The sequence below is a fragment of the Aspergillus glaucus genome, assembly GCF_001890805.1.
Source record: "Aspergillus glaucus CBS 516.65 unplaced genomic scaffold ASPGLscaffold_2, whole genome shotgun sequence".
NCBI classification, from domain to species: Eukaryota; Fungi; Ascomycota; class Eurotiomycetes; order Eurotiales; family Aspergillaceae; genus Aspergillus; species Aspergillus glaucus.
The window spans coordinates 1,051,112-1,068,082 of NW_019170454.1; the positions used below are offsets into that span (position 1 = coordinate 1,051,112).

The 16,971-nt window shown below is 49.5% G+C and overlaps 8 protein-coding genes across 8 annotated transcripts; 3 read left to right on the forward strand and 5 right to left on the reverse strand.

The window, feature by feature from the left end:
• The first annotated feature begins 745 nt into the window (after nucleotides 1-745).
• Nucleotides 746-1,932, forward strand: ASPGLDRAFT_42221 (uncharacterized protein). The gene has a single exon (XM_022545567.1). The coding sequence runs from the start codon at nucleotides 808-810 to the stop codon at nucleotides 1,804-1,806; it is 999 nt and encodes a 332-aa protein (XP_022405315.1). The 5' UTR covers nucleotides 746-807; the 3' UTR covers nucleotides 1,807-1,932.
• A 569-nt stretch (nucleotides 1,933-2,501) lies between these two features.
• On the forward strand, nucleotides 2,502-5,708 carry ASPGLDRAFT_116570 (molybdopterin oxidoreductase family protein; the record flags this gene model as incomplete). The annotated part of the gene is made up of 5 exons (XM_022539778.1): nucleotides 2,502-2,650; nucleotides 2,712-2,822; nucleotides 2,888-3,121; nucleotides 3,169-4,913; nucleotides 4,963-5,708. The coding sequence occupies 5 exons, from the start codon at nucleotides 2,502-2,504 to the stop codon at nucleotides 5,706-5,708; spliced, it is 2,985 nt and encodes a 994-aa protein (XP_022405316.1).
• Nucleotides 5,709-5,958: 250 nt separating this feature from the next.
• ASPGLDRAFT_116635 (CorA family magnesium transporter) lies at nucleotides 5,959-7,119 on the reverse strand (the record flags this gene model as incomplete). The annotated part of the gene is made up of 1 exon (XM_022539790.1): nucleotides 5,959-7,119. One exon carries the CDS (start codon nucleotides 7,117-7,119, stop codon nucleotides 5,959-5,961), a length of 1,161 nt encoding a protein of 386 aa, XP_022405317.1.
• Nucleotides 7,120-7,619: 500 nt separating this feature from the next.
• Nucleotides 7,620-8,306, forward strand: ASPGLDRAFT_163193 (molybdenum cofactor guanylyltransferase; the record flags this gene model as incomplete). Its single annotated transcript, XM_022542533.1, has 1 exon — nucleotides 7,620-8,306. One exon carries the CDS (start codon nucleotides 7,620-7,622, stop codon nucleotides 8,304-8,306), a length of 687 nt encoding a protein of 228 aa, XP_022405318.1.
• A 37-nt stretch (nucleotides 8,307-8,343) lies between these two features.
• ASPGLDRAFT_63489 (molybdopterin molybdotransferase MoeA) lies at nucleotides 8,344-9,699 on the reverse strand (the record flags this gene model as incomplete). The annotated part of the gene is made up of 1 exon (XM_022548665.1): nucleotides 8,344-9,699. One exon carries the CDS (start codon nucleotides 9,697-9,699, stop codon nucleotides 8,344-8,346), a length of 1,356 nt encoding a protein of 451 aa, XP_022405319.1.
• A 304-nt stretch (nucleotides 9,700-10,003) lies between these two features.
• On the reverse strand, nucleotides 10,004-11,260 carry ASPGLDRAFT_63490 (uncharacterized protein; the record flags this gene model as incomplete). Its single annotated transcript, XM_022548666.1, has 3 exons — nucleotides 10,004-10,096; nucleotides 10,153-10,930; nucleotides 10,992-11,260. The coding sequence occupies 3 exons, from the start codon at nucleotides 11,258-11,260 to the stop codon at nucleotides 10,004-10,006; spliced, it is 1,140 nt and encodes a 379-aa protein (XP_022405320.1).
• A 2,368-nt stretch (nucleotides 11,261-13,628) lies between these two features.
• ASPGLDRAFT_31768 (DUF3431 domain-containing protein) lies at nucleotides 13,629-14,722 on the reverse strand (the record flags this gene model as incomplete). Its single annotated transcript, XM_022544097.1, has 2 exons — nucleotides 13,629-14,256; nucleotides 14,307-14,722. The coding sequence occupies 2 exons, from the start codon at nucleotides 14,720-14,722 to the stop codon at nucleotides 13,629-13,631; spliced, it is 1,044 nt and encodes a 347-aa protein (XP_022405321.1).
• Nucleotides 14,723-15,298: 576 nt separating this feature from the next.
• On the reverse strand, nucleotides 15,299-16,379 carry ASPGLDRAFT_116578 (Rab family GTPase; the record flags this gene model as incomplete). Its single annotated transcript, XM_022539779.1, has 3 exons — nucleotides 15,299-15,487; nucleotides 15,554-16,269; nucleotides 16,334-16,379. The coding sequence occupies 3 exons, from the start codon at nucleotides 16,377-16,379 to the stop codon at nucleotides 15,299-15,301; spliced, it is 951 nt and encodes a 316-aa protein (XP_022405322.1).
• Nucleotides 16,380-16,971: the final 592 nt, after the last annotated feature.

Below are 16,971 nucleotides of genomic sequence, written 5' to 3' on the forward strand. Positions count from 1 at the left end.
AGCGAGCTTCCTCTCATTGATATAGACTCTGAGTGAATGTTCATATTCAAGAGAGCAATTGCTTGTTTGCTGACATTCTAACTTCGGCCTCATCATGCCGACGCACTAGCCTTATGCGGTTAGCGTGGCATATAGGGAGTATACGAAGTATACGAGTGAATGTTATGAATTCTGCGTTTGATGAAGCTGGTTTGTTATTTAAATCACCAGTTCCAGCCAACCTCACCATCCTCAATCTCATCACTTTCATCATTTTCATCACTTTCATCACCTCCAGCACTACCATTCAAAATGGCTTTTCCAATTGTCATATATCTCCTCATCGCCCTAATCTCCTGGCATATCTGGAGCCAGTTCACCTCTCGACGTCTTCCTCCCGGCCCTATATCCCTACCTCTCATCGGTAACATCCACCAACTCTGGAGCCCAGCTCCCTGGAAAGTCATCCAGGCGTGGCACAATCAATATGGTCCTATCATCACGATCAGACTCGGTCCCATACCCATTATCTGCATCGGTAGTTACGATGTCGTTCGAGATCTATACGAAAAGCGAGGTCGAATCTACAGCTCCCGACCGCGGATGACATTCCTCAACGAATGCATGTTTGAAGGACACTTCCCAGCAGCGCAGCCTGATGGTCCGTACCTGAGGATCTTGCACCGTCTGCAGCATGCTGTGTTGAATAAGAATGCTACGGACTCGTACCGCTGCGTCCAGGACTTGGAGAGCAAGCAGGTACTACATGATTTGCTGCTTAATCCTGAAAACTTCAAGACGCATTTCGAGCGGTATGCGTCGAGCATTATGTATTTATTGCTGTTCGGCAAGAGGATTGTCCATCCAGATGCCAGCGAAAAACAAGAAGTTGACGGATTTCTACGTCTTTTTGTCGGGGCAAATGGGCTCTCGGATTCTCTGCTCGATATTTTCCCCTTTCTAAACAGCCTTCCCGAACCGTTTGCACCGTGGAAAGCTACAGGGAAGAGGGTCAATCAGGAAATGAAAAGAATTATCAGCACCTCACTGGAACAACGACGGGGATGGAACTGGTCTGAAGAAATCATACATCGCCAAGAAGCTTCGAACCTGCCACCCGGTGGATTGCAATGTCTTCTTCTCGAACTCTACCTCGCCAGTTCAATGACAGTATATATCATCCTCCAGTTCCTCATCAAAGCCTGTGCACTACATCCAGAGGCACTGAAGCAAATGCAAACCGAGCTCGATACTGTTGTTGGTGACCAGAGACTCCCAACCTTCGATGACGAGAAGAACCTACCGTACCTAAAAGGCTTCATCAACGAAGTACTTCGCTACTACCCCCTTGTCACTATGGGTGTGCCTCGCACCACGACACAGCCTGATGAATACATGGGATACCGAATTCCGAAGGGATCCATCGTCGTGGCCAATAACTGGGGTCTTGACAGAGATGAAGAGCGACATGACCGCCCTGATGAATTCCGGCCTGAGCGGTGGATTGAGAGACCTGGTTCGCGCGTGGCTGTATTCGGATTCGGTCGCAGGGCTTGCTCAGGCGAGCGTTTAGGGCGTGCTTCATTGTTCATCGTTCTCGCTAGGTGTCTTTGGGGCTACGATATTGTTCCTCGTCCCAACCTCGATGATACACAACAGCTGGAGAGTGGCAATGCAGTCTTTAGTGTCCCCGTGGTAAATGCTGGGTTTCGCCTTCGAAGTCCTGAGCGCCGCGAGATCATGGAGAAGGAGTGGTTGGTGGCTGAGAAGGACGAGGGCAAAATTATGGCAGATCTCGAAGCGAGCGTGAGCCGGCGGCCTGCTTAAAAATTTATTATGGCTTTGCAATGTTATTCCTTATTCGTTATTGTATCTTTGCTTGTGGGAATTGGAGGTAAAATGGCTGTATTTAGAGAAGGTAGAGCAAAAATCACAGGATCTAGATACTTCCGCAGAATTGCAGAGACAGCGGGTATCGGTCAGTTGTAGACATGTGCATGCCAAATTTTGTGGATTTATTGGTAGGCTAATTGCGCGAATCTAGCTTGAACGTAGTGCTTGATCAATATAGCCCTACGGCAGAATATGTATCGTGCCGTGTACACTTCCGATTCACCATGACTACACCTCAACAATTCTTCTGCTTTCTTATCACAATACTTAGCAGCAGGATTACTCTGCACCCATTTCATAACAATAACCATTTGGTGCTCGGATTCAATTCCATTTAGATTTCCGCTTTTGGAAACCATGAAGCATGCATGATGTAATGTCGTGAATTCAAGGTGATAGATTCCGATTTCGAATCTCCCATACACCGTTGGCTTTTCAATTAATCCCAAATTTGCAATTGATAGACTGTAATTATACCCAGCGCGCTCCTCTACGCACAAGTACACCGTCCGTTCCAGGTGTGGTCGCATACAAGTCATCGCCTTGCCTCTTCGACGGGAACGGCAACTATAGCAAAGCAACTCGGAATTAAGGAACTTGGTCTGCCTGGAATTTCATAGTCGATAGGCATGGCCCAAAATGTAACCGAGACGCGCGATTCTGTCCAGGATATCTATGGTCCTCGCACTCCGTATCAGCACCAATGGCCGACTCGGTGCGATGTCTACACCATTGACACGCCGGACAAATGGGTCCAAAGCGCGTGTATACTTTGCAGGTAAACACACCATTCCTGGAATGGTTGCTTACTTCCTGAGCGATGCTAAGAGGTTCTGTAGTAATGGATGCGGAATGGATATCGGGGTGAAGAATGGAAAGGTTGTCGGTGTCAGAGGCCGCACGACAGACCGTGTCAACAAGGGGAGATTGGGTCCGAAGGGATTAAATGGGTATGTATATCATCTTTGTACAGAGGGGTTCATTATATGGGCCCTTCATGCTGACATTGCGACAGGTGGATCACTGTCGGCCATCCAGACAGATTGAAATATCCGCTCATTAGGCGAAACGGCAAGCTTGAGCGCGCAACGTGGAATGAGGCGATGAGCCTTATTGTAGAGAAGGCCAGTGAGGTTCGTTCTCGTCTGACGAACCATGGTATTGGGTTCTATACCACCGGGCAGCTCTTTATTGAGGAGTACTATGTCCTTGCTATGATTGGAAAGGCGGGTTTAAACACGCTGCATATGTAGGTGACTACTCTTATCAGCATAATTTAGTTGCTCATACTATCAGGGATGGCAACACACGACTATGTACCGCGACCGCCGCAGCTAGCATGCGCGAGTCATTTGGCTGCGACGGCCAGCCCGGATCATACGCCGACGTTGACTACACAGAATGTCTATTCTTGTTCGGTCACAACGTCGCAAATACTCAGACAGTCCTCTGGTCCCGTATGCTAGATCGACTAGATGGTCCAAACCCTCCAAGGCTGATTGTGGTCGATCCTAGAAGGTCCGAGACGGCTAAACGAGCAGATGTTCATCTTACGCCCAGGAGTGGAACCAACGTGGCCCTTTTGAACGGGATACAACATCTTCTATTTAAGCATGGTTGGGTAAACGAGGAGTATGTTGCGAAACATGTTGTTGGAAAAAATGAGCTTTGGACGACGGTCGAAAAGTACACGCCAGAACACGTGCAAGAAATCACGGGAGTTCCCCCCAATCAACTAATGGAGGCTGCCAGGATAATAGGAACAACAAGGAGTCTCCTCTCGACCGCCCTACAGGGAGTGTACCAATCCAACCAGGCTACCGCGAGCGCGTGCCAAATCAATAACATCAACCTCCTCCGCGGCCTAATTGGCAGACCTGGTAGCGGCATCCTTCAAATGAACGGACAACCAACGGCACAGAACAACCGAGAGACAGGATGCGATGGCGAGTACCCGGGATTACGAAACTTCCAAAACCCGAATCACATGCAAGATATCGCTGATATCTGGAACATCGACTACATCAAAATGCCACACTGGAACCAGCCTACGCACGTTGAGAACATGCTAACCTATATCGCCGGAGGTTCGATTGAGATGTTCTGGATTTCAGGGACCAACCCTCTAGTTAGTCTTCCTAATCTGCCCAGGGCTCGTGAGCTCCTGACGAAGCCCAACCTGTTCGTCGTGTGTCAGGACATCTTCATGACTGAGACAGCGGCTATTGCGGATGTTGTTCTTCCTGCAGCACAATGGGGAGAGAAGACGGGTGTTTTCACTAACGCGGACCGGACAATGCACATTTCATTAAAGGCCGTGGAACCACCTGGCGAAGCACGTGCGGATATGGAAATCTTCCTCGACTTTGCAAAACGAATGGACTTCAAAAACAAAGACGGTGGTCCACTGGCCCCGTTCAATGGCCCGGAGGAAATATTTGAGGCATGGAAGCGCATGTCCTTTGGAAGACCCTGTGACTGTAGCGGACTTGGTTATGAGAAGCTCCAGGGAGGATCTGGCATCCAATGGCCGTGCACGGAAGCGTACCCATTTGGCAAGGAACGACTGTTCCAGGATGGTGTCTTCTTCACGGACGTGGAATACTGCGAAAGCTTTGGCCATGATCTCGAGACAGGGGCACCGTTGACGAAAGAGCAATACAAAACTCTGAATCCCGCGGGACGAGCAATTTTAAGGCGCGCGCATTACAGGCCGTCACTGGAAGAGGCAAGCGAGGAGTATCCGCTGCACCTCTCGACGGGGCGAAATGCTCTTCACTTCCACACGAGAACGAAAACAGGGAGGAGCAAACGGCTTCAGGAGGCCGATCCTGAGCCATGGGTTCAGGTCTCGACTGAAGATGCAGAAGCATTGGAATTGAGCGAGGGTGAAATGGTTTTGGTCAAGTCTAGACGGGGAAAGGTGGAGCTACCCGTAAGGATAGGTAATATTTCCCAGAACCATATCTTTATTCCGTTTCATTTCGGATACTGGGATGCAAAGGATGACCGGTCCCGAGCGGCGAATGAGTTGACAATTGGTATATCGCCCTTCTCCTATTTATGTGATATCAACGCTGATCAGACCAGAACAATGGGACCCCGTCTCCAAGCAACCAGCCTTTAAATCCGGTGCCGTGCGCATCGAAAAAACCGTCCAAAAAGAAGGCCAAGAGAGACACCACGCCAAAGAACAACAAACAGCCGCGATCCACAACATCGAGATGAATAAGAAACATACAGCCAGCATCCCCCAACCACAAACAGACCAAGACAGCCCACCCCGCGTCCGCAGACTAGAACTCTGGCTCGGCGCCACATACGAAGGTATGCATATGCTAATAGATTTTTATAACCACCTCATCCCCCGACTTATCCACGACTTCGACGTGCAATCGGGGCTGCTGGTAATGCACCGCATCGCAACAGAAACGTGCAAACGCTTCAAGCCCATAGTTGAGAAATACCATGAGAGCAAGCAATATGGCCGCTCTGTCTCACAGCGTCTGCTCGACACCATTATGCCCAAGGATATCAACAAGTCAGACCCATACGAGGCATTGGCGGCACTGCAATCGCTGCAGTTATTCCTGACGTATATCGATGACCATCTGATTGCATTATTGCCGGCTAGCCAGGCACTCTGGGATAAAGACTTTCTGGACGCTGTACAATTTGGGCAGGATTCTATCATGAGACAGAAGGCGTGGGCTTCGAATCATATTAAGACAAAGAGTCCGCAGACGTTGCTTGTGCCGATGACCATGCCCGAGGATTTGAATTCGCCAGATTCAAGTTTGGGAGGGATTTTGAAGTGTTACCATCATAGAATTTGAAGTATAATAGTAGTAGCTGACTACCCCTGTCCCTGTTGTGATGGGGATGGCTATCGTATACTTTGCGAGGACCTGCCGTCCATACACATGTCGGTAGTGGTGTTGAATGTTGGTCATATTGCGGTGTGAAATGGGCCTTATTTGGTGTATGTAGATTGTATCTAGCAATATATTCACTATCTTGGAAGATTGTTCGCCAAGTCCAGCAGATCCCAAGAATGCAAAGACGCCCATGCGTCACAGCTCGGATCTATAATCGCAACTTGTTGATACGTCGCAACTTCCGCATCCCATACCATGAAGCTGAGAGTATACCAGTAACTGAGAGCGAGACTACAACAGCAAAAGCATGCGCACTCTCCTCAGAATAGTTGATCACGTTCATGCCGTACCAACCCGCAACAAGAGTAGCCCACGCCAGCGCAAGCATAAGAATCTCAATCTTTGCTTCCAACACCATGATCTGGTTCCGTCGCACACTCAGCGTGGACTGGATGGTTTCTTCCGTGCGTCGAATATTGTCCATCAGGCTCACTGCCTCCTGAACAACGGAGTCGCTTGCCTTGAAGTAGGCCTCGAATAAATACTCGACATCTTGGTGATCCTCCAACGCATGGGGCTTTCCGGCCCTCTTATCGCTAAGGTACATATTGACCATGTCTTCATCCTCATTCAACACTTCCTGCACGACATCTCGCACCTGGCGTGCACGCTTTTCAATGGTTGCGAGCTTCCGCGTAAGATCGAGGATTATGCGTAGTTTACTATGGATGACATTTTCTTCCTTGTCCAACGTATCCAGATCGCTCTTCTGCAAAGCATTCGAGAGTTGCTGCTCGATCAACATATACTCTGCTTCGAGTACTGATGATACGGATGCAAGTGCAGCTTCCACCACTCGTAGCTCGTAGGGCTGGCTCACTGACAAGCCCAGTCCATGGCCGCCACGTAGTTTTGCTTCGAGGTTGTGGCTGAAAACGCGAGACACCCTATGATCATTGCCATCGGTGTTGTTTTGTGGCCCGTGGCTGTTGCCATGGTCGTGGCCGGGATTCATACATTCGGCGATATGAAAGAACAGCACCTGATCATGCTGCACTAATAACCGCAAATCGAACAGGTGAATCAGTATTGTACTTTCCCGGACCAGGATGTAAGGGAATCCACTAGACGGTAGGTCAAAGACGCGCAGATCTCGCGTACTCACGCCATACCTATCCGTAATCCCGAGTTTGGTCAGCTTGCTGATGGGCGCTGCAGCGCCATTACTGTTATACAGTGTGTACTGCATCAACGCATTTCCGTTCATTGGTCGTTGTGAGAGCTGAAGAGATAAATTGTAAACTTGCTCTGAGCTCGGATTTTTGTCCTCTAGTCTGCTAGCAGTATGAATCGCTCGAAAGTAACCCATGCGTTTGTTGTATAAAACCTGCCAATAAGTGTTTCCCAGGAGTCGTGATGGGCCGGCCATCGCCGGTCGCAGAGGTTGTGTATTGCATGGTTGGAATATCTTGGACCAGGTCTTGCCTCGACCTAGGCGGATGAAACATGGCGGATCGAATAGCATTGCACTTGGACAGGCCGTATATACATTGACCGGTGTCCTTGACTGCAAATATTATGAAGCTGAACTTCGTATTCTGGGAAAGCGGTGATGGGCGGATACGTTCCGGGCTGCTCAGTGAGCATAAAGCGGCGTGAAGTCAAGCCGAAAACGGAAAGGGAAGTCCCATGGAAGTTTTCCGGAAAACATCTAAATAGGTAGTGGTAATACCAGGGGTACATAGTGGTAGCACCCTCTTGTGTACTGTTTGACATCGATCTAATCGCGATATCAGCAATAACGTCATCATGATCTCATAGCATCCTCTTCGTCCATCCACTCTCACACGGAACAACCATCCACCAACCATGGCATCCCTCAAGCCTCTATTGCTCGCGGGAGGACGGTCATCGCGAATGGGCACGCGCAAGGAGCTCCTCTGTATAGGGGACAATGAACCGATGTACAAGCGTCTGATCTCTGTCCTGCATGCCGCATGTCCTGAGTCCGATACGGCATATGTATCGCTAAGGGACCGGACTTCTGCGCAAGCCTTTTACGGAAACGACAATGTGGGATGCTCACCTGATGATGTGCTGAAGTTGAATATCGGGGGATCAGCATTAACCGTCCGGTTAATCTACGACAATGAGGACGGCAGTCCTCAGGACAAAGATGTAGACATTGGACCGGCAGCAGGACTTCTTTCTGCACATCGCCAGGATCCATCGGCTACCTGGCTTGTAGTGGCATGCGATTACCCGTTTTTAACGACTGCGGCGTTGCAGTCTCTACGCGAAGAGTCTGAGTCCAGCAGGGTACCTGTTACGTGCTTCTCCAACGCAGAAGGCTTCAACGAGCCACTTCTCGCAATCTGGACGCCAGATGCTCTACATTACCTCCAGAAGAACGTCGAACAAGGGATACTGGGTCCTAGTGCGGTAGTAAAGCGCCTACATGGTAGGACACTACGGCCAGAAAACGAGCAATGGCTATTCAATACAAATAACTTGGAAGAGTGGCAGCGGGCACTGGATATGAAGCGGATGAATTAATTTCGTCTACCTCTATATACATTAGGAAACTTGGTTGTCATTCGTTCAGGAAGACATCGACAATATCTCCCTCATGCAGCTCCGATTCGCCTTGGGGAACATGAATCCAGCAGTTGGATTCAAGAAACGGTTTGATTTTGTTGGGGCTGTGGTCGTTTATGAGAACCACGTCTAATTTGCTTGTCGGGTGGCGGTGCAATATGCCCGGACGGAAGATATCTTTGTCTGCTGGACATGTTGATATCAGTGATTTGGATCCGTTTATGTCATGCTTGATGGCGCCGTTTGTTTGCGGTTCGTTGTGGTCTCGTCGTATTGTTGCTTTAAATGCAGATTCCGGTGACTGGCCTTGCAGACGCTGAACATAAGGCAGGACGAGGAAGCGGAGGCAAGCAGCGCTGGCGACGGGGTTTCCGGGCATGCCAAAGAAGGCTGTTTCGGGTCCATATGTATCAGGTATAGGAATCTTCGCAAAAAGCCCCGGATGTCCAGGCCGAATAGCGATCTTATGAAAGACGACCCGCGCAACAAGATCCTCTAATGAAGTCGGAATCAGATCGAATCGTCCCGTCGAGACCCCCCCAGTACTGATGATAATATCGTATTTGTTCCCGCGCAGACGACTTTCCAATGCCGATACCATCGTCTCAGCACCGTCATCCAACACCCCGAGAAAATCAACATCAATACCCCAATCCCGCAAACAAGCCGTAACATATGGCCCATTAACATCCTGGACCCGACTTCGTGCATCCGCTGACAACTCATTTCCTGTGGAAAACACCCCAACCTTTATCCTCACCACCTCAACCTCTCTAACTCCGACAGCCGCCAACGCCATGACATGTCTGGGTTTTATCCTTGTCCCAGCCTTAACCACAGTATCCCCTTCTGAAAAATCACGCCCCGCCACCCTCCGATTCTGGTTTGCGTCCACCGGCTTGACAACCTGTATATATCGATTTCCCGATGGCCTCTCTCCCCTTCCTACTAAAACGTCCACGTCCTCTAATTTCACGCACGCATCGAACGGTCTATGATCACCCTCAATAGCCTCGGGAAATCTTGCGCCAGTCATGATCTCCACGCACGGATACACCGAAGCATCCGAATCGGGTTCGCCGGAGATGACCATTGGTGCGTCGCTGGCAGCCATTGTGCCTGCGACGTGGAAGATGATTGGAGTGGAGGGGGAAGCTGTTCGTGTAGCGGCGGCGTTCAATGCGTAGCCGTCCATGGCGGATGTGTCATGCTTGGGTGTTGAGGAGGGGCTGCGGTACTCGCACTTCGAGATGCAATTGAGGGCGTCACATAGCGGTACTGTCTCTGTTGTTGGTGGTGCATGTTGTGCTTCGGTGATGAGAAGATCTAGGGCTTCGTTGTAGGATGGCATTTTGCAGTGTGTACTCAATAGTGTAGTTCTATGGAATTGGAGACTCTCAAATAAAATCATAACGTTCTTGGCGACAATCAGGTTACATTTCGTCAGTATGATGTATTCACACTGAACTAAAATAGTCTTGCATGGGAGACAGGTAGCTTCATCCTGGCTGTTTTTTCCGGCCAATCATATCACCGCCCTGGATACAAGTCACCTTCCCGACCCGGACTCTATGCACATCTCCACGCCAGGTATCCACTGTGTCCACGCATAGTACTTTGTACTGCTATTAAACATTAAATACTTGTCATAAAACTCAGTTAGACCGCATTTCATGCTCCAGACTCGCCAATGTGAACGCCGCGATCCCATGCAGGCTGTTATACGCCACCGGCTCATTGACATAGTACTGCAGCAGCAGTTAGTGCCACCGGACTTTTGATTTGAGTACGGATAAGAACTCACCTCGTAAGTCGCGCTTGAATTCAAGCTACACACCCCGACAGTGCCATTAAACCCAAGTAACCCATCGCCTTCATCAACCACGTATTCCTGAAGCATATGGTTATAGCATTTCTCTGCCACGCCTGTATACTCCTCTTCAGCAGACAACAACCCGAGACGAGAACCCTTGAGCAACCCATAAACAAGCATCCCCGACCCGCTCGTCTCAATATAATTCCCCTTTGCGTGAGGCAGAGTCACGACTTGCCACCAGCAGCCGTTGTATTTGTCTGCGGCTGAGAGGACAGCATGCGCCAATTTTGTATATAGTTGACGGATATATGACTCCAGTTCTTTCGGAAAGATATCATGGGAGTGTACAATGTCGAACACATCAACAAGCGCCATGAAATACCACCCTAGCGCTCTGCCCCAGACATACGGACTACCCCCAGTGATAGGGTTAGCCCAGGAGGCTTTCTTGGTGGAGTCGTAACCTTGTACTAGAAGCCCGCTGCCATTACCCTCACTGGCAGAGGTGCTTTGGTCCTGACAATGTGTCCACAACAACTCGAGCTGATGAATGACATCCCCTGCGACGGCGGTGGCATTTCCAGGATCGAATCGCTGTGTATATTCTACCAGAAATGGGAGAAGGGAGTATGTGCCGTCGAGATAGCTCCAGTTCGGGTATGTGTAAAACCAGTATCCACCGTACTGGTTTCGGGCTTGGAGGTTGGCTGATTGACGGAGAGCGTGTAGTGCATTTCTGACTGTGGTGTTTTGCGATTTGTCGTACCTAAATTCACGCGCTCTTGTTAGCGAATGATCTTATTAACTAGAAATGGAAGTGAGCATGCAAATGTGTCAACCCATCGCCCGTCGCAAACCTATCCAGCGGATATCCCGTATCTCGCGTCGCATTGGTCAGATAGGGGAGTAATCCCTCCGAGCTAGACTCCAGATACTCCTCCCAGTCCGTGTTTGTATCAGGGCATGCGCTTTCAGTCGTTCCATGGTAATCCAAGACGCGCAAGACCGCAGATTGGAAGAAGCCAATTTTGAGATAATCCGAGAATGACGGATGGTCTGTTATGTCGTCATTGCGCGCGATGACACTATCAGCCATGCGCGTAGAATATGGGCGATCGCATGTTGACGCGACATTGTGAATTAGGAGCAGTATACAAGCAGATAAGCTGAGTAGCATGGTTGTGGTTTTGGTGCGGTTACTTTTCGGTATGGAGCTGAGAGGTAAACAAATGATCCCCAGCCGTTCATTGCCTTGCGGATCTGGCAACGATATTGGGGACTTTTAGCAACGTTTTCGCAACTACAATTTCCAGCACAGCTGTATCTCAATATAGCAACAGATCTTAATACACCTTATTAAGAGGCAGTGAAGATGAAGTTGTGTAAAATGTTACAATCGTTGCAGCCCTGTGCAACATCCCCAAAGGAACACTCCACACTTAGAGTAGCTAATCTATATACCGTTGGCTCCATGATCACCCGATCCGATCTTACTGGTAGACCAAGTTTAGTCGCGCTGTCGCTGCTAAACGTCCCTCATAACACTGTGGTTGTAGCACACACCAGGCCGTTGCGGAGCGCTAAAATGCCGGGTCTTGGTATCCATCGGGTCAGATGAGTACCGAGGGGTTATACTTAGCACAGCTATCAATGATTATTAGGGATCTACTTGGTAAACTGGATTGGATTCTCCGAAAAACGTCCTGCAAGAAACATACAGGTTGTGTCGATCACATGATACAGTTAGGGTTATTGGTCAATCTAGGTCCCTATTCCGAACTATACATAGTACCGCAAGGCTACGAAGTCCGTGAGTACATGGGATTCTGAAATTACTAATTATGATTTATCTCCTGGCGCTAAGCCACGAGTCAGCTGTCAAGGAACGGTATTTGACAAGGGTAGAACTAGACGTTCGACCACTACACCAACGTCCTGCTATCTCGACTGACCCGTGTCTCTTCCTGGAGAAGATAAAGAGACTCAACAGACTGGTTATTCCGTAGTGTACATTGGGATTTAGACGGGTTGACTCTTGCTTCATGGTGTGCAAATCGTAAGCTGTGGGTTACATCACGATAACTGCGAGCTATGTATATCCTGACTGAGTTGTTTATGGCGCCAACGGAGCTCAGAAGATGATACAAAGGAGAAGATAACAAAGAACAAGAGTGTCCATGAACAAGGATGTACAGGCAGAAAGCCATGGTTAACGCTTCAAAGATCAGCCGTGTGTCGATAGTGAGTCATGGAATAGCATAGAATACTGCTTAACGGCTTGGAATATTGCTTACTCGACTCCATGGAAACAAAGCGGTGGTAGGACGAATATTATTTTGTATTCAGAGCACGCTAAGTGCGCGGTTGTCGCTCTTCTAGGTGTAGGGTTGAGAAACAGTGAGAACAGAAGATGCCTTCTGTTCGATTCCTGCGTAAAGCAATGAATGGAAAGAAGCACATTCTAATGATTGTGTTCTAGCATTCTTTTCCAATAATTTCTGGTTAGCAACATAGATCCTCTCGTACACACTTGCCCTGATCGGTGTATCGCCTATACAGCGCTCATCTGATCTCAACAGCATGCGAGTAAGTTCGAACTCCAGTCCAAGATGAAATACCACACAGGCTGACATGCATGAGCCGGCAGTATCAAATGGCGATGCATATGGGTGAGCCGCAGAATTTCAAAGATACCACGCAAACAACCCCTGAGCCCAATGTCGGGATGGTTGTTATTTGCCAGCGAACCTCCATGCTCTTCAGATGTAACCTGCTTCCCAGTCTACTGGAAAGACACAGCACTTGCTACTTCCTCACAACACCCAAAGATTCATGCAGAATCCAACCATTCGACTTAGTGTCAACTTATATAGAGGTCTGATTGCACAAGCAAATCTCCGCAAGTCGTTGCTAGTTGGTGTCTCGGAAGGATCGTTACCATAAAGCCACCGAATCATCGAATAATTTGTTGATTGGGATTCAATTCTCTTTGTACTCAGGAGGTGCTCCAACGCTTTGTGGTCTATCAAGATGCAAAGCTGCTCACTTCTTCAAGCTCAACCACCACTCATGCAGAACTCTTCCCGGAGCAACCTGAAATCTGTGAGTTAACTGACGACATCAGTGTCCGTCCTCTGTACCATGCTTTGCGTCTTGGTGCATGTTATCAGCTTTTTCACAGCCCTCCACAACTCAACGGAACCCTGACTCTTCGCTCCACTACAGTGGATGTATTAGGAGCTATGTGGGACCGTAATATGGCAGGTAATTTGGTGCTTGAGGGCTGCCGGGTGTTGAAAGACAATCGATATCATTGTGGATGAAGGTTGTGTACGGCATACGCATATATCAAATCAGTCACAAACAGGGAACTGCCCCTACAGTAAACACATCCATAACAAATCTATATAATTAAAAGTCGTAAATATTATCATGATACCCCCTAAACCGGAGCGAGGGTCTAACTACCAAAAATAAGCACTCCCATATACATCCTGATAGCACTGAAACGTATCCGGACAATGAACAGCCTTCTGCCCAAAAATAATATGCCAATTATACTCCATCACCCGCGCACTCAAATCATCCGGCAAATCCGTCGTCAACACCCAATTATAATACCGCTCATAATCACTCTTCGGCCTCTGCAGCACCTGATCCCTCGACACTGCGAACTGCGAACAACACGGCGCCGCGACAACCTCCGGCACCTCTGTGTTGTTGTGTAGTTCCTCCCAAGCCTGCGCGTAGACTTTTTCTGCTGTTTTGCCTGGTCGCGAGGGGTTGCGGAAGGGTTGGATTTCGTCCGGGCAGCCGGGGGATTCTTGGCAGCGGAGGTTTGCGAAGCCGTTTTTCTGGACGAAGTCTGTTTGCAGGGAGCGGACGGATTCGACGTTGCTGTAGGAGAGGGTGTCTGTGTGCCAGGCTTGGGGCCAACCGTCTTTGTGGCTGTGCAGGAAGATGATTGTTGCGGGGAGGTCGTGGTAGTGTTCGACGATGTAGTGGAGGTAGGCGAGGCTTTCACGGCCTTTGTTGATGGGGGTGTGGCGCGAGGCGAAGGGGTCATCGACTGTGTAGATTACGTTTCGCCATCTGCCTGTGTGTGAGACTTGTCCTTTTACCAGTGTTTCGGGCAGACTCACTCGTTCAAATCATTGCTCACCCACGACGTATCCTCCCACGACATCTTCGCCATGACAATCGTACGATCATTTGGCACGATAATCGGCGTAGTCTCATACTCCGGCTTCTTCGACAACACCTTTCTATCACCCGGTTTCGTCTTCCTCATACCGCTCACCCCTGGCCGTGCTCTATCGTGATAGCTTTCCGGATCAGCAGCAGGAGCATCCTGTTGTACAGGATAAGTATCCGGAATCACAGGCGTCTCGGGAACAAATTCGTTAGCGGGCGAACCAGCGGATGTAGGGGCGGGCGAGCTGATCTGCCAGAACGGCTGGACGCGCGAATCATCTTGGACGTGGTCGAGATGGCGTTTGATGAGAATGATGGCGAGGATCAGCAGTGTGGCCGAAGCGACACGGTATGTCAGAGTCATTTCATATCTTGTCGCAGAGTACACCTGGTATGTAGTATATAGAAAGGATGAGAGGGAGGAAAGGAGAGGAGAGGTGTACGGAGTGGAAAAGGGAAGTCGGTCGGTCGGTCGGTCGGTCGGTCGCGAAAAGAAAAGAAAAATCTGGCAAAGACGGGTGGAAATTGGCAATGCCGATCAGTAGGGGCCGAGACGGGGACTATCTATGGTAGACAGTCCGATACGAGGAATTAGAACACAATTGAACGAAGTATATTGCTCTTCTCTGCCTGTCGAGTGACGATCGTATGCGGTGATGTTTCTATCTCAGACGTTCCGGATAGATGAGGGATGACACGTGCTGCAATTGAGTGAGTGTTTGGATAGTTACCTGCCCAGTGTACAATCGCCTAGCACTACCAGCTAGAAATATGTCTACCGTATACAATTGACAGAAAAATAGCTGTGAAAAGAGCAATGGCCGTGAAGTGACGTATTCCATCCTAACATTTTTACCCAATGCGGTATCTGCCCAGCCCAGCTCAGTGGAGTGAGACATCCACATAAATACCACTTAATGCAAATCATTAACCATAACCATTAACAGCACCTCCCCTTCTTCCTCTCCCCTTCCAACTGCTCCTCCCCATACGCATCCAACGCAACACTACTCGACGAAATCCCCAACCAACTCCTCCTCTTCGCATCCCCCCCAGCACCTCCCGGTCCAGCAGGCCCCAACCGAAACCCCCCATTCCCATCAACCCCAAGCCCCCTCGACGAAGACGCCTCCGCAGCGACCACCGCCGGAAGATCCTCCACTACCTCTCTGCCCCCTCGATTCCTCAACCGCACACCACCACTCGACAAAGACAGCCCCAATGGCCCGGACGACCGTACTACCTCCCGCCGATGTCTCTGCTCAACCAATTTCCGCGCAATCACCCGAAACACCTCCTCAATACCCTCGCCGTCCTTCGCGCTGATCTCATGACAGCAGTCCCATCCGATATCCTGCCCCCAGAACCCGCTGCTTCGTTTACTATCGGGGCTCTGCAGGAATAACGTACTGCTGGAGCGATGCATGAAACTCGTCGTCGACGTAGTAGGCGTAGCAGTAGCAGTAGCCGGCGGAGTAGACGCCTGGGTGGGATACAACTGCTCGGCGACATACGCGATCGTGCGCTCAAACGGCACCCGTCGTCTTGAAGGGTCTAATGCCACAACATCCGACTTCGTCCCCACAACATGTATCACAATCCCCTCCCCATCATCGCCCACGGCAAGGTTATCCTTCAACTCCTTCAACCACCCCGCCATTTCCTCGAAGCTTTTCTCATCGGTGATATCATAGCATAGCAAACAAGCGTGTGCGCCGCGATAATATAGTCGGGAAATACTCCGGAAGCGCTCTTGGCCTGCTGTGTCCCAGATCTGCAGACGGACGATTGTGTCGGAGGTGCGGTCGAGGATGCGTTGGGTTATGAAGGAGGCGCCCAGCGTGGGGGTTGTGGTTGTGGGGGAGAAGGTGTTTTGGACGTAGCGGTGGACGAGGGAGGTTTTTCCTACGCCTGCGCTCGGTGGTTAGTATGGTAGATTGTTTGGGAGTTGGGTATAAAGAAATAGAGGGGATACCCTGTGATCCGAGGACGACTATCTTGGCCTCGAGAGAGGAGCTCATGCTGGGGTTGGTGTACGGAGCATGTCAGTGTAGTTAAAATGTCTGCAGGATACTGTAGGATATCCAGTATCTCTCAGATAAAAGCAAGGTTGATAACATGATAGACAGGTTAAGTCCCAAGGTCCAATCACTGATCACTGATCGATCACATCAGTGACTGCCAGTTGTTAGACCCCATGGTCAGGCTGACTTGTCTCTCCCTTACTCCGCGCACCTGAATCCTCGTGTATTGTGAGACTGACCTCTTTACTCAGTATACATATCCATTAACTATAACTAATAGATACTAACTACAAACTACCGCAACCAGCCGACCCCACTGCCCGAAACGTTTCCTGCCTCAGGAATCAATAACTTACTTACATTACAACCCCTCTTACATTCTTTACAACAGATCTCAGATCCGATCAGATCTCACAGTGGTCCACGCATTCTCCACGAGGGCCACTACGGTTACATTGACAGCGAAAATCAGAAAATCACAGAACGTTGAACATGAACTTGAATTTGAAATTTTTTGAACATAAATGTGTTTATGTATTCAGCAATCGAGCTATCCAATCTATCGCCACTCGGGTATATTTTCCAACTG

Coding starts and splice junctions, on each gene's coding strand:
- ASPGLDRAFT_42221 (XM_022545567.1), top strand. CDS start 808: ATGTATTTATTGCTGTTCGGCAAGAGGATTGTCCATCCAGATGCCAGC.